The 24,387-nt window shown below is 44.4% G+C and overlaps 1 protein-coding gene across 3 annotated transcripts in view; it reads left to right on the top strand.

Moving 5' to 3' along the window:
• Positions 1–24,387, top strand: part of CEMIP2 (cell migration inducing hyaluronidase 2) — a 91,799-nt gene that overhangs the window by 17,064 nt on the left and 50,348 nt on the right. For 2 of the 3 annotated variants that reach the window (XM_038769658.1, XM_038769659.1), the window contains exons 2-6: positions 1,028–1,370; positions 10,884–11,024; positions 12,929–13,490; positions 16,135–16,298; positions 23,135–23,323. In XM_038769658.1, the coding sequence (XP_038625586.1) occupies positions 1,040–1,370; positions 10,884–11,024; positions 12,929–13,490; positions 16,135–16,298; positions 23,135–23,323 (1,387 nt within the window). In that variant the 5' untranslated portion in view covers positions 1,028–1,039. The remainder of the gene's footprint in view (positions 1–1,027; positions 1,371–10,883; positions 11,025–12,928; positions 13,491–16,134; positions 16,299–23,134; positions 23,324–24,387) is intronic. The other variant, XM_038769660.1, reaches the window with a different exon arrangement.

Below are 24,387 nucleotides of genomic sequence, written 5' to 3' on the forward strand. Positions count from 1 at the left end.
TGTCTCCTCCTTTAGACCGTGAGCTCATTGTGAGCAGGGAATGTGTCTACCAACTCTGTTATATTGTACTCTCCCAAGTGCTTAGTACAGTGCTCGGCACACAGTAAGCACTCACTAGATACGATTGATTGGACACAGTCCATGTCCTACATCAATCTGATTTAGGTTGTGTCTACCCAGCGTTTAGTACGGTGCCTGGCACATAGTAAGCGCTTAACAAATACCATTAAAGAAAAATGACCACCGCTTTTTAATGAGGAATTTTTTTTAAAAAAAAGTTAATAAACTTAAATTGGAGAACATAATATAATGAAAAGAGCTTTCCTCTTTTTGCCCCACTATCTCCGCTCCACCCCACCTACCAGGAAAGGACGAATGTGCAGTTTGTTTTGCTTCTGCATAATGTGAGGATGAATGAGAGATCCATCACATAGTCACTCACCATTCACACGCTTTCTGTTCCTCTTTTAATCAGAAAACACAAAGTACTTGCACTAGGCCTAGCTGTTTTGGCACCAATACGTGGTTTGTAATTATTTTGAAACGTCCTTTCCGAATACCGCATACCCACCTTCTTGGTAAATTACTCCCTGTGCTTAGAAGGCAATTGGGAATAAAGGCACAGGGTTTCTCCTGTAGTCTAAACTGACCTTTGATTTTTATAGTTGTTTTTTTTCTGCTTTTCATTCCTTTTGTTTCTGTTGGCATGGGCTAGTGGAAAGAGAGCACAGGATTGGGAGTCAGGAGGCCTGGGTTCTAATCCTGGCTCTGCCAGGTGCCTGCTGTGTGACCTTGGGCAAGTTACTGGAACTTCTGTGTGCCTCACTCTCCTCATCTGTAAAATGGGGTTACAATACCTAGTTTCCTTCCTTGTTAGAATGAGGGCCCCAAGTGGGATAGGAACAGTGTCTGGTTTGATTATCTTGCTTCTACCTCAGCACTTAGCAGAGTGCTTGGCACATAGTAAGTGCTTAACAACTAGCACTGTTGCTGAACTACAATTTCTTCTTTTTCTCTCTTCCTGCAGTGCCATTGTACCATGCACGCCACGGACCCCAGGGGGAATACCCCTGCTTTCCATCAACCCCAGAATGGAAACAGCCATCGATCTTCTGGTTATGTTCCAGGGAAAGTTGTCCCATTGCGGCCACCCCCACCTCCAAAGAGCCAAGCTTCAGCCAAATTTACCTCGGTCAGACAAGAAGCCCGTGCCACATTTGCATTCTCACCTGAGGAGCAGCGCTCACAGAGAGAAGATAGAAAGCAGAAGAGGCACAAAAATACTTTCATTTGCTTTGCAATTTCTAGCTTTTCATTTTTCATTGCACTTGGCATCATTTTAGGAATATCCTCAAAATATGCACCAGATGGTAAGGTTATGGGGCAGTTTGGGTGGTTTTTTTTTTTGTGTGTGTGTGTATTGGTTAAGGGAGGGAGTCAGAAGAGATAGTAGAGAGAATTAATAAGGCTCCCTACCACTTCTGGAGGAGGGGGCCGGGGGTAGGGGGGATAAATCAAGCACTGGTCTTGATTAGCACAGGATTCTCCTTCTTCCTTTCTCCCTGCCCCTCGACTCTAGACCTGTGTAATTAGGTAGCCAAATTTTGGTCTCTGTTGTAGAAGACGGGAGCACCCTATTGGTGCCTGAGCTGCCCTATATAGGAATGCACTACTCATCCCAGTCAGTGCCCTACTGTTTTCATATATACAGGGTGGAAAAGACGATCTTTTTGGCCACTTTCACACGCTTGGATTAGATTTCACCTTCAGTAGCCTCATCTTTGAATATGAAGCATAACTAGATCTAGGAGAGAATGGAAGACACCTTTTCTTAAAAGTGAGGTATTTGGGTTTTTCAGCCCCAGCAATTTCAGGCTAATATGGTTATTCCAATCTATGCCCTCTGAAATCTGTATTTTAGGATGCATTGCTTTGTATTTTGAATCCTCTTAGTTTTCACATTGTCTGACTGACTGACTTCGGGTTCCCTCCTGTCTAATTCTGCGATTTGTTCTGCTCAGCATCAGTACTATACGTCCATCATCAACTCCCAAGCCCACAGGCCTCCCTCTGTCCTGTCGTTTCCCACTGTTCCAAACCTTTAACTCTCTCATGGAGCCTCCATTGTCCCTATCACCTCTCTTTCTAACCCTTTGACCTCACCAACAACTTTGTTGGTCAAATGAAACAGTCAGGTATGAATTCCCCAAAGAACCTCCTTTGCTTTGTCACTGCTCCCCCATCCCTTCCTCAGCTGTCCCTCCAGAAGAGGTCTCCTGACTTCTCTCATATTGTATCCCCTCTCACTTTTTAAAAACCTTGCTCCTACTTTTTCCTTATTGCCACCCTCAACCTCTGACACACTTATGGCTCCCTCCCCTCTGCCTTCAAACATAATCAAGTCTCTCCTAAACTAAAATGCCCTTCCTAGATCTCACTGCACCTTCTAGCTACTGCCCCATTTTCCTGCTCCCATTCTTGCCCTAAATCCTCCAACAAATTGTCAAAACCCACTGCCTTCACTTTCTCTCCATCAACTCTCTTGGAACACCTTACAATCTAGTTTTAGCACTCTCCATTCCCCTGAGATCAGGCTCTCAGGAGTACCCAATGATCTTTTTGCTTTTACCAATTTTATCTTGTATTTTTTTTGTATCTGTTTCCTCCCATTAGATTGTAAGCTCCCTGAGGGCAGGGACTCTGGCTTCTTGTTTTATGGTACACTTCCAAGGGCTCTGTTCGCTGTAAGCCCTCAGTAATGCCATTTGGTATTTCAGCCACCTCTGCATTGAACAGAAATTCCTTACCGTCAGCTCTAAAGCACTCGACCAACTTGCCCCCTCCTTCCTACCTTATCTCACTAATTTCCTACTACCGTCCAGCCCACACACTTGGCTTCTCTAGCACCAACCGACTCACTGTACCTCAGTCTCTCCTGTCTCACTGCCAATCCCTTGCCACATCCTCTGTCTGTCCTGTAACTCCCTTCCCCTTCATCACCAATGGACCACCGCCCTCCCTATCTTCAAAGCCTTAAATCATTTACCTTCCAGGAGGCCTTCCCCAGCTAAGCCCTCATTTCCTCTGTGTTTTCTCCCTTCTGGATCACCTGTACACTTGGATTTGTACCCTTAAATACTTGATAGTCACCCCACCCTCAGCCCCACAGCGCTTATGCACATATCTCTAATTTATTTCAGTGTCTGTCTCTAGACCAGAAGTTCCTCGTGGGCAGGGAACATGTCTACCAAGTCTGTTATATTCTCCTAAGCTGTTTCTTAGTACAGTGCTCTGCATACAGTAAGTGCTGAATAAATTCATTCAATCGTATTTATTGAGCACTTACTGTGTGCAGAGCAGCACTGTACTAAGCACTTGGGAAGTACAAGTTGGCAACATATAGAGATGGTCCCTACCCAACAGTGGGCTCACAGTCTAGAAGGGGGAGACAGAGAACAAAACAAAGCATATTAAAATAAAATAAATAGAATAAATATGTACAAATAAAATAAATAGATTAATAAATACATACAAACACATACGCACATACAGGTGCTGTGGGGAGGGGAAGGAGGTAAGGGGGAGATGGAGAGGGGGAGGAGGGGGCTCAGTCTGGGAAGGCCTCCTGGAAGAGGTGAGCTCTCAGTAGGGCCTTGAAGGGAGGAAGAGAGCCAGCTTGGCGGATGTGCGGAGGGAGGGCATTCCAGGCCAGGGGGATAATGTGGGCCGGGGGTCGATGGCGGGACAGGTGAGAACGAGGCACAGTGATGAGATTAGCGGCAGATTGATTGTTTCTGGTACTGCAGCTCTGGTCAGCACTGAGATCTCTGCCGTGGCCTCCTCTATCATGGCTGCCATAACTGTAAGCAGATCTTCTTGCACTTTCAAGCCCTGAATGCCTTCATAAGCCTGCCTCTGTGAGAGCCCATGGTGGTTACCAGTTGGCTGAAGGGGAAAGGACAATATGGCGCCTCCTCAGGACACACTAACCCAGGTCCCAGGCCTTCCAGCCAATTTTCACTTGGGAGCTGAGCCAAGAGAATTAAGAGACAGTTGCCCAGATGGTAGTTCAACGTGAGGGTCATGTTGTACTGAGACTTGTAAAACTTGCAGTGAGAGAAGGCTGTCCTCATAATAATAATGCTAATAATAGTATTTGTTAGGCACCTACTCAGTGTCAAGCACTGTACTAAACACTGGGGTAGATACAAGATAATCAGGTTGGATACAGTCCCTGACCCACGTGGGGCTCACAGTCTAAGGGGGAGAGAGAAAACAGGTATTTAATCCAAAAATCTCTGAGCAAGTCACTTACCCAAATTAAGGGTTTTAAGCCTTTTGGTGCTCACTCATGGTGGGGGTGGGTCAGTAACTCATTCAGTGTTGCTGACTCATTCTTTCCAAAATGATATAAAAGGGGTTGATGATGAGTGGTAAGGAATTAGCTGAGATCTGCACACTCTCCCTGTGGCATTTAACATTTTGTATTATATTTTGCCTGACTGGTGGCTCCACATTCTTCAGTTTTAGATTTTGGTAAAACTAATGCAGAACATGAGTGGAAAAATCTGTTAATCTGCAGCATTTCATGGTCAAATTTCTCTGGTTATTGCGATTATGAAATATTTATATTCCCTGCTATTAATCCCACTGAATGGGTGACATTGAAGTGGAGGGTCCTGTTCATTAGGTTTCCATTGGCTTCTGTGAAACATGCTTGTTTCTCCAGTAAAAGCAGCCTGCTTAATTGAGGTTTTATAGTTTATTTTTTTGCTGGTGGAGAATAATAAAAAATTGAGGATTTGGGGGAGCATTTTGATGATCAAATTGCAAATAATCAATGGTATTTATTGAGCACTTACTACGTGCAGAGCATAATACTAAGCGTTTGGGAGAGTAAAATACAACAGAGTTGGTAGACACATTCCCTGCCCTCAATGAACTTCCAATCTAGAGGGTATAATTCATGTAACATGACATGGACTCTCCTTGATCAGTGAACTCTTTGCCACTCTGCTGAATCCATTACTGTCCTTGTTGTTATCAAGGAAAAACAAATTGCAACATATTTCCCCACTGAAGAACTGAAACATTTTCTGGAACTGTTTTTGTTGCACTTCAGACATTCATGACCTTTTCTCTAGCTTTTCCTCCCATAAAATTGCCTAAACTCTTTCACCAGGCTTTTCTAGAAGCAAATCAGATCTCTGCTCTCTATATGAAATCTTGAGAAGAAGAGTTAATGTTGCAAAAACTGCCTGTGTGGTCACTTTCTGTCAACTCTGGTATGACTGCACCTATCATCACTTTTGGATAAACGGGTCTACTGCTCAGAAATGGAAGAATCTAGAATTGGTGGAATGCAAGCGTAGGGAGAAGTCAAAATGTTTTGACCATGTTTGATGATAACTCTATGCTTCACTGACTTAGAAAAATTAGAGTAATCATTGCCATTGGAATGGGGTGTAAATAAAAAAAATGGCATGGGTCAAGTAGATTTCTTGCACTCAACACTCTTTTTAATGAGCACAGAAAGCAATTATTCTTTTAAAGGAACATCTTTTGATCATTCCTCAGCCACATGTGTTTGTGTGTGTGTGTGTGTGTGTGTGTGTGTGTGTGTGTGTGTGTGTGTGTGTGTGTCTGCTGGATGAGCAAAGAATCAGTGTGGCATAATGGAAAAAGCACGGGCTTGGGAGTCAGAAGTCATGGGTTCTAATCCCAGCTCTGCCACTTGTCAGCTGTGTGACCATGGGCAAGTCACTTAACTTCTCTGCACCTCAGTTACCTCATCTGCAAAATGGGGATGAAGACTGTAAGCCCCATGTGGGACAACCTGATTACCTTGTATCTACACCAGTGCTAAAAACAGTGCTTGGCATATAGTAAGCACTTAACAAATACCAATATTATGATTATTACTATAACAGTGCTTGGCACATAGTAAGCGCTTAACAAATACCATAATTATTATTATATAGGCTACCATTATTGATACCATTTGCTTGGTTAATTTGTAGATGTTTAATTTGGCTAGTTAGGCCTTCTTACTCCCTAGAAGATTGACTCAGTTATTTTGAGAGAGTGCTGATTCTGTAATTCTTGGAAGAGGAAGGAATTGAAATGAACTAAAAGCATAGTGCAACACTGCAACTCCATTTTGTGTCATCCTCATCAGATATTGAAAAGGCAAGTGGTGCGCGGTGGAACAAATACCATTCATGGGAGCTGGAGATCCCTTCCACCATCTGGGAAATACCCAGCTCTCCCTCTAATTTTCTGAGGGAGCTTGGGCCAGAGAAGTCCATGAACTTCTCTGGGCCTCAGTTGCATCAGCTGAAAACTGTTAATGGTATTTGCCACCTGCCCTGCAGACATCTTGAGTAGTTTAGAGTGATGTCGTGAAAAGTGCTGATTAAAAGATCTGCACTCACTGCTGAATCAATCAATCAGTGGTATTTATTTAGTGCTTACTGTGGGCAGAGCAATGTATTAAGCGCTTGGGAGAGCACAGTTTAATGGAGTGGGTAGACACACTCCCTGCTCACAAGGAGCTGGAGCCTCTTCCTTTGAAACTGCTGGCAGTGAAGTCACAGCTTTTAATGATCAACTACTTTTGGAAGTAGCATGGCATAGTGGGTAGAGCACGGAGCTGGGAGTCAGAGGTTCGTGGGTTCTAATCCCGGCTCTGCCACTTGTCTGCTGTGTGACCTTGGGCAAGTCACTTCTCTGTGCCTCACTTAACTCATCTGTAAATTGGGGATTGATATTGTGAGCCCCACGTGGAACAGGGACTGTGTCCAATCTGATTTGCTTGTATCCACCTCAGCACTTAGTACAGTGCCTGGCACAAAGTAAGCACTTAAATGCCACAGTAATAATAATAATAAATAATAATATTATTATTTTTGTTCACAGGCTTTCTGTGGGAAGAGATTTGTGATGTCTTCCAATTCTCTGCGCTGGGGATTCTTGTCATGTTTTCCTTAGCATTTGTTCACTGCTTGGCTCAGTGTATTTTTTAAAGACTCAAGTAATGGAGTTTTGACCACTTCCTCGGGGAAGCTATTCAATAGTAGTAGATTTCAACGTTATAAAATGTTTCCTGATATCCAACGTAAAGGCTTTTCTAGCTTCAGTTTTGTCCTTATTTTCCTCTATCCTCTGCTAGCCCTTCAGAGCCATTTCTCTCTCTGTTGAATGTTTATATGCTTGAATTGTCTGTTGGCAGTATCACAGGCACACTTGTTATGGCTTGGTCAACTAGTAGGTGTTTTAATTTAGTCAATCATCATTTGTTAGCCATTATTCCTTTGAGATTGACTGTGGTATTTTGAGGAAGAGCATGCTGATTCTTTAGTTCCTGGAAGAGGAAGGAATTGGAATGAACCCAAACCATCGGAAACTTTAAAAAAAAAAAGTACAGCATTTCACACAAGTATCGTAATGATTGTACTGACAGAAGACAAATGTTTTTTGTTGAATGACACTTTTGATGTCTGTAGGAAGCCGTCTTCAAAAGGGATGGCTGACCACTTTGTAGTTTTAGAATCCAAACTGGTTATTTCGTGCTGTGTACTTTTATTATCTCAGACTTCATGGACTTTGCCTAGAGATTCTCTCTCTTAATGGACCTTGCTAAATGATTAGACTCTATTTGTATGGAATGCTGCCAAATCTGAACGTTGCTTTAACGGTCAGTACTGGCTTGGTGATCTTGAGGTCTTGGCATCTGTTCAGTTGTTCTATCCATTTATTTGTCCTTTTCCAGTTTGCCTCTCCCCCACAGACAGAGAAATAATTTTCACTGTCAAGGCACCTATACTGGAGCCCTAAAGTTGATTTTTATTGATAACTAGACTTTGCCCTAGAGTTCAAATTTACCCAGAGGAATTTTTAAGCACTGTGTTCATGTTAAGGGAGAGAGGACAATACAACATAGCAAATTGACTTTCTACATGTCCAAAAAAAAAAAAAAAACCATTCAGGGTATAGTCTTGTGACACATGATCATTAAAAGTGATCTAGTTGGGACTGTGATTTCAATGGAAAAGAAAAAGAAGTTTCTTGTTCCCTGTCGACTGAAGATTCCTTTTAGAAAGCCTTTCCACCCCTAAAGGCCCAAACAGGAACCAATCACACATCTTAGGTAAGATTTCCCGACTTAAACCCCGAGGTCTATGCTATTGGTAAATCAATCATTGGTATTTATTGAGCTATTACTGTGTGCTGTACACTGTACTAAGTGCTTGGGAGAGTACAATATGAAGATATAGGAAAGTTGCTAGGCATATTCCCCACCCACAATGAGCTTATAGTCTAGAGGGGGACTCTAACAACTTCGGGCCTATGGGACTGCTGGTAAACATTTGCTGTTCAAGTTGAATGAGGGGCCTAAACTGTTCCTCATAGGGAGAATCCTGCACATCAGCTACCCTGGGTAATAATAATAATAATGATCGTATTAAGCACATACTATGTGCAAAGCACCATTCTAAGCCCTGGTAGCACTTCCAACTTAGTTGTGTATTGGCCAGTACCAAGATGACCCCAGCCAGCCCTGGAAGGGCCCGCCCCAGGCTCCCAGTGTCCTGTTGGGACAAGGCTCAGCCCTGGAGTGCGTATTCCCAGTCAGAGCCCAACAAGTGCCAGCTTTGTTCACTGGTCAAACAAAATTACCCTTGTCAGATTCACTCTGTTTTTGCCCCTGAAAGCAACTTTGGCTTATCTTGTTTTAGTTTGTGTAATGTTTTATCTCGATCTGTTTCTTGTGCTAATCAACTTTGATATTTTTTTTCTATTGCTTACTAAGGAGGAGAGTATATTTGTTGAACCCCGGTTCCAGCCTATGTCATTCTTGTTGAGAATGAAAAAGATAGCACATTGGGAACAACCATTGCAATGAATGTGTGGGCAAGGCAGATAGTCAATCATATTTACTGAGCACTTACTGTGTGCAGAGCACTGTACTAAGAGCTTGGGAGAGTACAGTATAACAGACACATTCCTTGCCCACAATGAGCTTACAGTCTAGAGGGGGAGACAGACATTAATAGTTACAGATATGTACATAAGTGCTGTGGGGAAGCACCTTATTATTCTGTGGCAGCCATCTGTCCCTAGGTTGACCTCCTTTTTAGATTGTGAGCCCTCAGAGGGAAAGGAATCGTGTTTAACCCACCTGTGTATTGTTCCCCCAGCACTTAATACAGTGCTTTGTATAAGTAAGCGCTTAATACCATTTCTTCTACCAAGTCCTGTATGTGTAATAGTACGTCTCCTATATTCATTCACTGACAGACTCCCCCCGCTACATCTGGCTAAAGCCCAGTACTGACAAAACTAGAGGTTGATAATTTTCCCCCTGCCACAATTGCTAAACCTCATTAAAGAGGGGAAAACTTTTCTATGTTAACAAAGGTAAGTTCCAGGGAATGGCCTCTCCTATTTTGTGGGATGGGGTTGGCAATGTAGTGTTGTCTCTACACTGATGACACCCAGATCTACATCTCTGCCCCTGCTCTCTCCCCCTCCCTCCAGGCTCGCATCTCCTCCTGCCTTCAGGACATCTCCATCTGGATGTCCGCCCGCCACCTAAAGCTCAACATGTCGAAGACTGAGCTCCTTGTCTTCCCTCCCAAACCTTGTCCTCTCCCTGACTTTCCCATCTCTGTTGACGGCACTACCATCCTTCCCGTCTCACAAGCCCGCAACCTTGGTGTCATCCTCGACTCCGCTCTCTCATTCACCCCTCACATCCAAGCCGTCACCAAAACCTGCCGGTCTCAGCTCCGCAACATTGCCAAGATCCGCCCTTTCCTCTCCATCCAAACTGCTACCCTGCTCATTCAAGCTCTCATCCTATCCCGTCTGGACTACTGCACTAGCCTTCTCTCTGATCTCCCATCCTCGTGTCTCTCTCCACTTCAATCCATACTTCATGCTGCTGCCCGGATTATCTTTGTCCAGAAACGCTCTGGACATATTACTCCCCTCCTCAAAAACCTCCAATGGCTACCGATCAATCTGCGCATCAGGCAGAAACTCCTCACCCTGGGCTTCAAGGCTGTCCATCACCTCGCCCCCTCCTACCTCACCTCCCTTCTCTCCTTCTACTGCCCAGCCCGCACCCTCCGCTCCTCCACCACTAATCTCCTCACTGTACCTCGCTCTCGCCTGTCCCGCCATCGACCCCCGGCCCACGTCATCCCCCGGGCCTGGAATGCCCTCCCTCTGCCCATCCGCCAAGCTAGCTCTCTTCCTCCCTTCAAGGCCCTGCTGAGAGCTCACCTCCTCCAGGAGGCCTTCCCAGACTGAGCCCCTTCTTTCCTCTCCCCCTCGTCCCCCTCTCCATCCCCCCGTCTTACCTCCTTCCCTTCCCCACAGCACCTGTATATATGTATATATGGTTGTACATATTTATTACTCTATTTATTTATTTATTTATTTATTTTACTTGTACATTTCTATCCTACTTATTTTATTTTGTTGGTATGTTTGGTTCTGTTCTCTGTCTCCCCCTTTTAGACTGTGAGCCCACTGTTGGGTAGGGACTGTCTCTATGTGATGCCAATTTGTACTTCCCAAGCGCTTAGTACAGTGCTCTGCACATAGTAAGCGCTCAATAAATACGATTGATTGATTGATTGATTGATTGTTGTCCTTTAGTTTGAAGATAATGCTGCTGATGGTGAGATTATACCCATTGGTTATGAGTAGCCCCTTGAGAGTTCTTATTACTTGTTTCTTAGGCAAGTAGAAACGAGTTGTCTCCCAGGATGCACGCGTTCATCAAATTTCAAATAGTGTATTGCTGGACAAATTTGTCTCATTGTATTTTTGCATTTTGTTGATTCTTATTGGGTTTTATTGTTGAATTGTAGAGAACTGCCCAGATCAAAACCCCCGTCTCAGGAACTGGGATCCAGAACAAGATACAGAAAAACAAGTCATTATCAAGAAAGGAGATTGGCTTCGACTGAACTCGGATGTTACCGTGAATTCCATAGTCATACAGGATGGAGGTAAGGTATTGCCAAATAACCAAGATAGCACAGAAGTGATAATCTTTGATCTATTGTCTTAAGTTGATCATCTTTTGTGCCTAAAACATTTATTGAAAAAGTCAATGCACTTCTCTATCTATCCTGTGATTTTTTTTTTTTCTCTGTGTTGTTGAAAATGTCCTTTGTATGCTCTGGTTTATTGTGTAGTTGGAAGCGCACATGAACACTGACACATAGTGTAGGCTGTTCTGTATGACGCTTAGACCAATTTTTTTTTATAACTGCCTAATTTAGCAGCATAGCAGAAACATCTCAAACCCCAGAAAGGCAGATGGGACTTGAGAATGTATTACCAAATCTAAAGGGACTGTTGGCTGTTAGTGAAGATGAAAAGGGCTGTATCTAGGCACTGATTATTATTATTTTATTATTATTATTATTGTGTTTAAGTGCTTACTATGTGCCAAACACTGTTCTGAGTACTAGGATAGATACAAGATCATCAGGTCGGACAGTCCCCATCCCACATGGGGCTCACAGTCCAAGTGGGAGGGCAAATGAGTATTGAATCTCCATTTTACAGATGAAGAAACTGAGGGCCAAAGTGAAGTGACTTGCCAGAGGTCATACAGCAGGCAAGTGGCAGAACCAGAATTAGAACCCAGGTCCCCTGACTCCCTGGCCCATAGTCTTTTTCCCTAGGTCATGCTCCTACTCTTTGCCTCTCTTTAGAACAATGATAGCAGAAGAGCCTTTTTATACCATAAAGCGAGTGGCTAACATCACTTTTGCCATATCATCAGGGAGGCTGACAGAAAAACATTAGAAATGTGGGTTTGAAAGGGACTTGAAAACGGGAAGAGAAAAATAAGCAGTAGTATATTATGAAAGACTAAGGATGAGTTCTAAACCATAACATTGTGAAAGGGAGGAAAAAAGATTTTTAATATATGTTCTTTAAAGAAACTATGTAAAACAAATGAAGAGATAAAATTATTGTCACCCAAATGGCCCTGAGTAGAGCTACATTAAAATCAGGCCCTGGGTTTTAGAATATCTCTAAATGGTGGGTTTTTACCCAACTCTTATCTTCCAAATTCCATACCGTGTTTCTCATTTCTTTAAAGTGAGTGTTAGGATGTCTGACTCCTTGCCGCTATCTCTGGGATATATCAATATTACATTTAAAAGAATTGTATCTTGGGGAATGCCTGCTTTCTCCTCAGCTCAAAGCCATTTTCTTGGGAGTGGCAATCATTTTTTTTTTTTAATTTTGCAGTTGCTCTTTATTACCCTGGTAAGTCTGAACCTGCTGCAAGTTCCCTGGACTTGCTTGCAATTACTATCAAAGAGATCCCCATGGTGTTTCGTCATTCTGACAGGCAGGAAGCAGAGAAGTCTCAAAGGTTAGGTCTTTGTTGGAATCTGTGATGTAGCTAATGGATTGGAATGAGATCAGGCCTGTAGGACCATGCAATGGAAAAGTACAGTATGTATGGGTGTATCAAAATAACTTTCAAGAGATTTGGAATTAGCCTCGAGGATTGAAGGAACACTGTAAACTCTTCTCCAATTAAGGCAATTTCAATTCATGCAAAAACCTCATTATACAGGTTCACAAAACACGGTTATCTACTTTGTGAGAATCCCTATTAAAGGTGAGTAACCAGAGTATATCTGAACATTACTTGAACTGAATGCCTATCTACATTGGTCAGTTGACCTTTTTTCTATATGTTCATGGGAAGCCTGGTTTAAAATTTCAAACCTATTTCTTGTAGCAGCTTTACCCTTCTTCCTCCCTCCCAAAATGTGGAAGTGGCTTTGTTGTATTTTTCCCCACTCTTAAAGGTAAAATCCATGTCCTTACGGCTCGGAGAGGTACCTTGCCAGTTGCTTCATAGAAGTGTGATTCCTTACAGGATTACTTGTCTTTGGAGATGAAAAAGATGGATCCAGAAATATTACTCTAAGAACTCGTTACATCCTGATCAAGGATGGTGGAGCGCTTCATATTGGAGCAGACAAATGCCGCTACAGATCCAAAGCGACGATTGCCTTGTATGGCAAGTCAGATGAAGGTGACAGTAGGCCAACATTTGGCAAAAAGTTTATTGGCGTGGAGGCTGGGGGGTCGCTGGAACTGCATGGGGCTTGGAAAATGTCTTGGACCTTCTTGGCAAAGACGCTGCATTCCTCAGGGCTGGCCTCTGGTTCTTACACCTTCGAAAAGCCTTTTCTCCGTGGCCTCAACTTGAGAGTGATCGATCAAGACACGGCAGAAGTTTTGGTGATTGATAGGTTTGATACACACGAGTACCAGAATGAGAGCAGGCGACTTCAAGATTTTTTAAAAGCCCAAGATCCTGGTCGTATCATTGCTATAGCTGTAGGAGATTCAGCGGTCAAAAACTTACAGATTGAAACCAAGCAAACCATCCAGAATCTTCTGGGAAGTAATCTGATCGAAGGATTGAGTTACAGGTAAAAACAACTTGGTTCTAAGCTCCTTCTCTTTGATTTAGACTATGAGCCCCATGTAGGGCAGGGACTGTGTCCAGCCTATCTTGTGTTCACCCCAGTGCTTAGTACTATGCTTGGCACAGAATAAGCACTTAACAAATGCCACAGTTCTCATTCTTCCTCATCTCCTCCCTCGCCCCTCTTTCCGGCCCCCCTCATCCTGAATCCTCCTGTCTTCAAAACTTCCAGGTGCAGATTGACAACTGTCCTGTGAGGGGCAAGAGGGGAGGGGCCGGGGTCATACAGTTTCACAGAAAAGATCCTGTGAGAGCGAGCCACCCTTATCCACTGGAACAGAATAAAAAATCACACTTGAGTCATCTTTGGGTAATTTGTGAGTGGAAAGGTCAGAGGAGTGTTTCTATTGAAATCTATTTTTACTTTTCAGGCTGAGCTAGGTAAAGTCATCTTGAAAGCAACACAGTTTATCAGAGTGGTCTAAAGGGGTGGGGAGAAGGGTGTGCAAGGAAAGGGAATGTAATTTTGTTTTTGAACTCTTACATTCTGCAAGTACTTCTTGCCTCAAACCTCCCAAAACAGAAACAGGTACTTGGCTCTGGTTCTTATTAATGCTGGCATCTTTGGGGGTAGGAAGTGACAGTAAACCTGAAACTTCAGCCAGTAAATGGGGTCCAACTCATTGGGGGAATGAGGATTGAAGTGGGGGTAGGGGGGAAGTGGACACATGATATCGATCTTATGACACGACCTAATTAGCCACGATCGAATGTCTGTGTGCAAACCGAAGCTGGGAATCACTCTGGCTACTTGGCTCAATGTTGGTCAAAAATTTAACCGATAGATCTGGCAAATTCCTTTCATGTCAGGGTAGAGAAGCACCCTTGGTTCGGGAAGGCTGAAAATGGCCAGTATTTCTTTCCCGAGTGGGGCCATGGTACCAAATTATCCGTTGGAAGCTTAAAGTGAATAATACATAGTGGCAAAGTAGTGCAAGTAACATTTCTATAGCTCCTTCCAGTTGGAAAGGTGTAATGACTATTTTCTTATCCCACAATTTGGCTGCAGCTCTGAAACTTCTGCTTACTGACTCTGTTTCTTGAAATCAATTACTTTGAGGTGTCTGAAACCGTGTAATCCAACAGTAATGCCTTTTTGGTGTAATAACTGGATTGTGACATTCCCCCGCCCTCTGAACATCCACTCATTTTCCAGAATTGATGGAGAAATAGAACAGTCATGAACCGTTGCCAGTGTTCCATTCCATTGGCATTATCTCCAACACACATAAACACTCCCTTTTTTGAAGATAATGTTATCTTCCATTGAAATTTTCTTCCAGAGGAGGAGGAAAGTGGGAGGGGGTGATGGAGATAATGCCAGTGGAATAGAACATTGTCACTGCTAATTGCTGAGGCAGTTCTGGTAAATAAGTGGAAGTTCTTTCATTGCTTTCCTCTTCCTTCCTTCCAATCAGGAGGCCTTAATTCTGGAACAATTTTCTCTTGATTCTTCTTATTGCATCGTGATATAAATAGAAATATGGTCCTTTGCCAGCCAAAGACCAGTTAATCCAGGGTAGGAGAGTGTGGGTGTGGTGTGTATATGGTTATGCATGCCTGTGCTTTTTTTTTTTTTCACTTTTATCAGTGAATAGTAAGCCATCTGGCTGGCACAGACAAATTCTGTTTGGCCTCTTATTAATAGGAAGTGATCTTTTTCTTTTCAATCATTGACTGGGTTGTCTTTACTTTTTCTTGTTCCCTGCTTGAGTGAACTGCAGCTGAGATATTTGTTACCAGTTATGTGTTCAAGAACTCTGAGATTAATGCTAAAACACTCACTTATATTGAAAGAATAGTAACTGTGAAGCTGAGAAGCAGCATGGCTCAGTGGAAAGAGCACGGGCTTTGGAGTCAGAGGTCAGGGCTTCAAATCCCGGCTCCACCAATTGTCAGCTGTGTGACTTTGGGCAAGTCACTTAACTTCTCTGTGCCTCAATTCCCTCATTTGTAAAATGGGGATTAAGACTGTGAGCCCCACGTGGGACAACCTGATCACCTTGTATTCCCCCAGTGCTTAGAACAGTTCTTTGCACATAGTAAGCGCTTAATAAATACCATTAAAAAAAACTGTGCTTAAACAAACCTTCATTATTAGCATTTTAACATCTTTTTTAGCTATTTTGGAGACTACAAAGAGGAAAATGATTAGAATGACCCAAAACCTCTAATCTGCAGGTAAAAGAGTCTAAAACTTACTTTTAGTAAAAAGGTGAGAACCACTTCATTTGAAAAGGGGGAAAAAAGTTAACTTACTTCCAGAAGAGGGTTTGTTTGGGTGTGGATAGGTGTGTCTGAGGACAGGAAAAATTCATTAATTTAGGGGAAAATGCCCAGGGTGTCTCACCTCCTGCAGAGCTGGATGGACAAGTAACTTGCTCAAGTGTGTATTTTCTTCCATGAGACATTTCTTTTCTTTAATTACAGTTTGGAATTACAACCCCAAGGGAGTTTGGAAGAAGCATGAAGACTTGGGTGGTGAATTTTTTTTAAGAGGGTTAAAATGGCTCAGAGTAAACAGTCCCAATAAAGGACATGGTTCATTTGGGATGACAAAGGTTCAAAGCATGCTTTTCTCTTTCTAGGCAAGCTTGGGCTCTAGTTGGTGTCATTGGAACTGCTTCTTGCAACGAATCAGTGAGAAACTATGAAAACCACAGTACCGGAGGGAAAGCCTTGGCTCAAAGAGAATTTTCCACAGTGGATGGTCAGAGGTTTTCTGTGACCGCTTGTAGCGAATGGAATGAAGGTAGGAATGTGCATCTCAAAAGTATTAACACTGCATCACTCATTTGAAAGTCAGGGCCATTTTCTTAGTTGGATGCTTCAAGGTTCTGTTCTTGTAGGGTGCTTTCAGTAATAGTATTGTGTAAGCACTTACTGTGCACAGAGCATTGTGCTTAGTGCTGGGAGGGAATAAACAGGTGGGATTTAGACTTGGTCCCTGTCCTTTGGGGGGCTCACAATCTGAGTATAAGTGGGGAGAAGGAACTGGAGACAGACACATCAAGAGTGATAAAACACTGACACAACCCAGACAAAAGCACAGTGATGGTCAGCAGGGTGCCGTGACTAGAGGAGCAGAATTTCAGGCTCCTCCCCGTTCGGAGTCCCAGGTGTACCTGTAGCTACAGCAACTGCTACGGCAGCCTCCAGCTTCCCCGAGATTATGTGGCCTCATGCCCTCATGCAGTAGGTGCTGTTCTCTTTCCCACTGGGTGGGGGAAGACAGGATGGGCTGGAATCTCCTCGATGATGTGGAGGAAGAGAGCCGGTGGTGGTTCTCGGGGAGGCAGCGTGGTTGACTGTCGTGTGTGGGCGGGGGGGCGGTGTAGCAGGAGGGGGTTGTTGAGAATGGCAGCAGCTTTTGTTCCCATTTAGTCCAGTGGAGCAGGGACCTTCAGCGGAAAGGAAGGCTGCAGTTACCGTGGAAGCTTTTTTCAGACACAGTGGAGGGGTCTGAGAACATACAGCAAAAAATGCTATCATTATACAGCAGCAGTAACAAAGGACTGAAGTACAATTGTGTGGCTGGTTAGTATAGGATTCTGGGACCCAGAAGAACTCATGGGATCAGGCCTGGCTCTCCTAGTCGGGTTAGGATCTTGAAACATAGTAGGTCATGATAAGTAAATGGAAATATAATACACCTGATGGCAAGATCTGATTTTTTGAGTTCCAAATCCTCTTCCAGTCTGTAAGGTTTTTACCAGCCCTACCTTAAGACCCCAAATTTTGCACCAGGGCTAAGATCCAGAACAGCATCTCAATCTTCAACCTAAACTTACTGAAGGTAAACTGATGACAGATTGTAATTGTTCATTTAATAATAAGTAATAACAATGGTATTTGTTAAGCGCTTACTATGTGCAAAGCAGTGTTCTAAGCGCTGGGGGGGAATACAAGGTGATCAGGTTGTCCCACATGGGGCTCACAGTCTTAATCTCCATTTTACAGATGAGGTAACTGAGGCACAGAGAAGTTAAGTGACTTGCCCAAAGTCAACAGCTGACAAGCAGGGGTGCCGGGATTAGAACCCATGACCTCTGACTTCCAAACCCGTGCTGTTTCCACTGGGCCACACTGCTAATTATTTATTTATCTATCTATCTCCATCCACTTGCTCATGCCACTTTCCAGGCCTGGAACTCTTTCTCCCCCGACCCCTCCAGTCCAAATCTGCCAGAGTAGCCCTCCTCCCCATCTTCCAAGCCCTCCTGAAATCACATCTCCAGGAAGACTTTCCTAATTGATTCCAACACCTCAAGTCACATCAAGCCAGTAGCCACCTTTAGCAATTATTCTGTATTTATACCCATCCTCAGCACTTATGGATGTAGCTTCTTTGGTTCTGCTGTTTCATCCTGACATAGTCATATTACTGCCTAGTGTATCTTTTTAATTCCTCTGGCTCCCACTATTTGTAAATGCTTCTTGTCTGTATCTTCCTCCTCACAACACCCATTACACTTTAAGCTCTTTGAGGGAGGAGAATGTGTATTCTGCTTCTGATGTACTATCCCAAGAGCTTAATATAATGCTCTGCACTCAGTATGGGCTCCACAACACCATTGATTGATTGCTTTTATTTAAGTATATCAGAAAATGATATTGCAAAGCATGAGTTCTACTTTTTTTCTTCCCTAAAATCAGATGAAGGCAAAGTGGAGTAAAAATGTACTAGCCCCAATTTTTTAGGCCCCAAGGAGGGTGAATTCCTGCTTCTTTACAAGGCCAGGTCACCATGCCTAGTATGAAATTGAGCCTTGATTTTTGAGGAATTTAACTAGGGAAGGCATTTCAACACACTTAATTGGGATGTAGCAATTACTCTAGTGGGTCTGAAGAGATACTTCAGATGGGGTGGCAATCCCAAAGTGGCTTGGTTTTCTCAAAGGGGACGTATGCATCTCCCTGTGAAACCAGTACTACTACTTCTGATTAAAAATAGATTTGAATGAACAGGGAGACAATCATGAAAGTTCAGCCTCGGGATATGTGACTGTGTGGTAGGTCGAAGCATCCTAACTGTTATTTAGAGAGTTCAGTCCCAAAGTGAAAGCTGAAGCAATACCTCCTCTTGTCTAAGCAGCTACTCTAGGATATTGCTTGTTTTTCACATTTTCTGGAATACCACCTCTCTGGAAAGAATGGAAGTTCTTTTCAGAGAGGAAGTAGAGAGGATGACTTGATTTCCTTTCTTCCTTCCTCTGTTGTGCTGCTTATTGGAGATAATAACCCAGCACTGGGTTGCGTTTTCTCCAGAGGGAAGAAGAGTGAAGAATTAAGGAATCAAACTCTGTCGTCTTCTGGGCTTAGTTTCTGAACATTTTCCTTCTTCCCAAATGCCTGTTCAAGTGTGGTTACTCACCCGGAGGTTGTAAAATGTAGAGCCTCGTTGAAATTGGGGGAGATGTCACGTGTAACTCCATGAATCTTGGAAAGTTTCCAGTTCCTAGTCTGGATATAAAGCTGTTGAGATTTTTGCAGCTGCTGGTGATGTTATCATTGAGCTTCTAACCACCTTTTTGTTTTTATCTTATACTTGAGGCATATAGCAGCGTGACTCAGTGGAAAGAGCCTGGGCTTTGGAGTCAGTGGTCATGGGTTCAAATCCCAGCTCCACCAATTGTCAGCTATGTGACTTGGGGCAAGTCACTTAACTTCTCTGTGCCTCAGTTGCCTCATTTGTAAAATGGGGATTGACTGTGAGCCTACCGTGGGACAACCTGATCACCTTGTTGCCTCCCCAGCGCTTAGAACAGTGCTTTGCACATAGTAAGCACTTAATAAATGCCATCATTATTATTATTATTATTATTATTGTTGAGGGGTGGCAGGAGAGCATTCTGAATTTTGTTTACCTGATGAGAAGCAGATAAATAGAATAATGTGAATCCCCAAACTGAGCTTAAATGTGAGGAATCATGGAGACCTTTGATTCAAGAATACCTAGTACAACATTTATGTCTTATCAAGTGGTTTCCATTGTTTCAGTAAATTTGCCCTGATGATGATAATTATGGTATTTAAGTGCTTACTATGTGCCAGGCTATAATAATAGTAATAATAATAATAATGGTATTTGTTAAGCACTTACTATGTGCCAAGCAGTATTCTAAGCGCTCGGGTAGATACAAGTTCATCAGGTTGTCCCACGTGGGGCTCACAGTCTTCATCCCCATTTTACAGATGAGGGAACTGAGGCACAGAGAAGTGAAGTGACTTGCCCACAGTCACACAGCTGACAAGTGGCGGAGCCGGGATTAGAACCCACAACCTCTGACTCCCAAGCCTGGGCTCTTTCCTCTAAGCCACACTGCTTCTCAGGCTATATTGTACTAAGCACTAGGGTGAATACAAGCAAATCGGGTTGGACACAGTCCCTGTCGCACATTGGGCTCACAGTCTCATTCCCCATTTTACAAATGAGGTAACTGAGGCACCGAGAGGTGAAGTGACTTGCCCAAGGTCACACAGCAGACAAGTAGTGGAACCAGGATTAGAACCCATGACCTTCTGACTCCCAGGGCCATGGTCTATCCATTATGCCATGTGATCCAGAAAATGTGAGAAGGAGAGAGATGCAGAAGTTTTGGAAAAAATCAATCAATCAATCAATTGTATTTATTGAGCACTTACTGTGTGCAGAGCACTGTACTAAGCGTTTGGGAAGTACAAGTTGGCAACATATAGAGACAGTCCCTACCCAACAGTGGGCTCACAGTCTAGAAGGGGGAGACAGAGAACAAAACCAAACATATTAACAAAATAAAATAAATAGAGTAGATATGTACAAGTAAAATAAATAAATAAATAGAGTAATAAATATGTACAAACATATATACATATATACAGGTGCTGTGGGGAAGGGAAGGAGGTAAGACGGGGGGATGGAGATGGGGACGAGGGGGAGAGGAGGGAGGGGGCTCAGTCTGGGAAGGCCTCCTGGAGGAGGTGAGCTCTCAGTAGGGCCTTGAAGGGAGGAAGAGAGCTAGCTTGGTGGATGTTTGGAGCAAGGGCATTCCAGGCCAGGGGGATGACGTGGGCCGGGGGTCGATGGCGGGACAGGCGAGAACGAGGCACGGTGAGGAGATTAGCGGCAGAGGAGTGGAGGGTGCGGGCTGGGCTGTAGAAGGATAGAAGGGAGGTGAGGTAGGAGGGGGGAGGTGATGGAGAGCCTTGAAGCCGAGGGTGAGGAGTTTCTGCCGGATGCGCAGGTTGATTGGTAGCCACTGGAGATTTTTGAGGAGGGGAGTAACATGCCCAGAGCGTTTCTGGACAAAGACAATCTGGGCAGCGGCATGAAGTATGGATTGACGTGGGGAGAGACACGAGGATGGGAGATCGGAGAGGAGGCTGATGCAGCCCAGACGGGATAGGATGAGAGCTTGAATGAGCAGGGTAGCAGTTTGGATGGAGAGGAAAGGGCTGATCTTGGCAATGTTGCGGAGCTGAGACCGGCAGGTTTTGGTGACGGCTTGGATGTGAGGGGTGAATGAGAGAGCGGAGTCGAGGATGACACCAAGGTTGCGGGCTTGTGAGATGGGAAGGAAGGATGGTAGCGCCATCAACAGTGATGGGAAAGTCAGGGAGAGGGCAGGGTTTAGGAGGGAAGACAAGGAGTTCAGTCTTGGACATGTTGAGTTTTAGGTGGCGGGCAGACATCCAGATGGAGATGTCTTGAAGGCAGGAGGAGATGCAAGCCTGGAGGGAGGGGGAGAGAGCAGGGGCAGAGATGTAGATTTGGGTGTCATCAGCATAGAGATGATAGTTGAAGCCGTGGGAGCGAATGAGGTCACCAAGGGAGTGAGTGTAAAAATCCCCCATCAATGACAGCAGCAGCAGCATCTATGCCTTTGATAGAGATTTCTTAATACACCAGTTACACTAGAGCTCCAGCCCCATCAGGTCTGCAATTGTAGTGTAATCAGCTAGTAATATGTAGAGGTGCCAGCTTCATATTTGGGGTGCTGGGGCAAAAAGAGGGAAGGGATTTAAGGGATGAAGGGAGCCCACAGGACTAGCAAGCCAAAATGCCATTACTGGGGGATTAGTTCAAGCCCCACTGGAAAACTTGCAAGTCATTAGAAACCTGGGATGAATGAGGCTGAGTCCAGCTCAGAAAGCTGTGGGGGCCTTTGCCTCTGAGGAGTGGGCACTTATGGTAGCGCAACAGGTTCAGTTGGGGGATCAGCTGCCACTTTCAGACTATTGGGGACATGAAGTGTTCCCGATTCAAGGTTAAGCTGACAAATCTTCCTAGGGGTTTGATCCACGTTTTAGTGCCTAAGCTACATGGTGAAGAACAAACTTTTTTGTTTTATAAGGAAGGAGCAGATATCCCATGAAGCCAGAACCTCCCAGCAATTGGCTCACATTCTCTGAGTCTCCAGGAGGGTAGGGTGTCTGGGCCCAGACGCACAGCTGTCACGTCTGCCTTGCCACAGTGAACATTCTGGTAGATCGTAGCAGATGGTGGTATCTGAGGAGGGTGTGGTTCAAAAAATCAAGATACATTTCAGGATTCTGTTGATAGATAGGGATATCTGACCGTCAAACAGAACGTCCTCACCATTGGTTTTAAGGCACTTCATCAGTTCTCACCCTTGTATCTACCCTTGCTCATCTCCTGCTACAACCCAGCCCACACACTCTGTCATGTAAAGCTAACAATCTCATCTCGTTCATTGCCCACTCCCAGCTCCCATCCTCCCTCTGGCCTGACACTCCCTCCTACTTTATATGTGGCGGACCACCCTTCAAAGCCTTTCTAAAATCACATCTCCTCCAAGAGGCCTTCCTTGACTGACCCCTCATTTCCCCAGCCTATTCACCCTCCCTTCTGCATAGCCTCTGCATTTGGGTCTGAATGCGTTAAGCACTTTGATTCTTTCCCCACCCCCAGCCACATATCACCTTTAAGCACATTGATACTCACCCCACCCCACAGCACATTTACCCTCTTTGTAATGTATTTTAATGTCTTCCCCACTAGACTGTAAGCTCCTCGAGGGCAGGGATTGTGTCTAGGGAATGGTATTCTCCCAAGCGCTTAGTACAGTACTCTGCACAAGCACAGTAAACTGGCAAATACCATTGATTGATTGTCCCTTGCGTCCAGTGGGTTCAATCACATCATTAGAAATCAGCTGATTCAATCTTTATTTAGAATTTCAGTTGAGGTCAGAAAAGGAATTTAAAATATCCTAACTGCAAGCTTCTTATAGGCAGGGATTGTGTCTTTTTACCTGTTCTCCAAATTCCTATTATGGGGCTGTTGATAGCAAAAGATGTTGATTTAGTGGGGTTGTGGATTTGTTAGAGTTTCCCTTGGTTGGATCACTTTTGCCTCCTAGTTTTAAGGTAACATTTTGGGAGGTATTTTAGTGTGCAGAATAGGGCTGTTTACCAACTAGCAGATGGCTTGTCTGTTCAATCAGAGCGTTCAGAATATTTGGAAAGAATTTATGAAGCCTAGTCTACCCTAATTTCAGAGCCTAAGTACCAGCCATTAGAGTCCCAATTGCGTACAACAGTACAACAGCATTTAAATTGACAGGTGACTTTTGTTTGACTGTTTAGGGGTGCCTCTTTCGAGCTTTCAAGTAGAGGCCATAGATGGAGTGAAGTTGCATCTGGTGGATGATGCGAGTGGCTGGAAACCTGGAGACCAGATTGTGGTTGCCAGCACAGACTACTCAATGTACCAAGCGGAGGAATTTACTCTCCTTCCCTGCCCTGAATGCAACAATTATCAGGTCAAAGTCAAAGGTACCGAATTGATGCTTTGTCTTTGTAAATGTATTCTCACTACTTTGTAACTGAAGGCTTTCTTGGTAACAAGAACTCCCATCTTCGCCACTTGATAATAATAGCAATAATAGTTATGGTATTGATTAAGCACTATGTGCTAAACTCTGGGGTGGAGGCAAGGCTATAAGATTGGATACGGTAACTGTGCCACACATGCTCACAATTTATTTTATCCCTATTTTGCAAAAGAGGAAACTGAGGCCCAGAGAGGTTGTGACTTGCCCAAGATCACACAGCAGGCCAGTGGCCAAGCTGGGACTCTACACTCACTCCCTTGGTGACCTCATTCGCTCCCACGGCTTCAACTATCATCTCTACGCTGATGACACCCAAATCTACATCTCTGCCCCTGCTCTCTCCCCCTCCCTCCAGGCTCGCATCTCCTCCTGCCTTCAGGACATCTCCATCTGGATGTCTGCCCGCTACCTAAAACTCAACATGTCCAAGACTGAACTCCTTGTCTTCCCTCCTAAACCCTGCCCTCTCCCTGACTTTCCCATCACTGTTGACGGCGCTACCATCCTTTCTTCCCATCTCACAAGCCCGCAACCTTGGTGTCATCCTCGACTCCGCTCTCTCATTCACCCCTCACATCCAAGCTGTCACCAAAACCTGCCGGTCTCAGCTCCGCAGCATTGCCAAGATCAGCCCTTTCCTCTCCATCCAAACTGCTACCCTGCTCGTTCAAGCTCTCCTATCCCGTCTGGGCTGCATCAGCCTCCTCTCCGATCTCCCATCCTCGTGTCTCTCCCCACGTCAATCCATACTTCATGCCGCTGCCCGGATTGTCTTTGTCCAGAAACGCTCTGGGCATGTTACTCCCCTCCTCAAAAATCTCCAGTGGCTACCAATCAACCTGCGCATCAGGCAGAAACTCCTCACCCTCGGCTTCAAGACTCTCCATCACCTCGCCCCCTCCTACCTCACCTCCCTTCTCTCCTTCTACAGCCCAGCCCGCACCCTCCACTCCTTTGCCGCTAATCTCCTCACCGTGCCTCGCTTTCGCCTGTCCCGCCGTCGAC

The sequence above is a fragment of the Tachyglossus aculeatus genome, chromosome X4 (assembly GCF_015852505.1).
Source record: "Tachyglossus aculeatus isolate mTacAcu1 chromosome X4, mTacAcu1.pri, whole genome shotgun sequence".
NCBI lineage: Eukaryota > Metazoa > Chordata > Mammalia > Monotremata > Tachyglossidae > Tachyglossus > Tachyglossus aculeatus.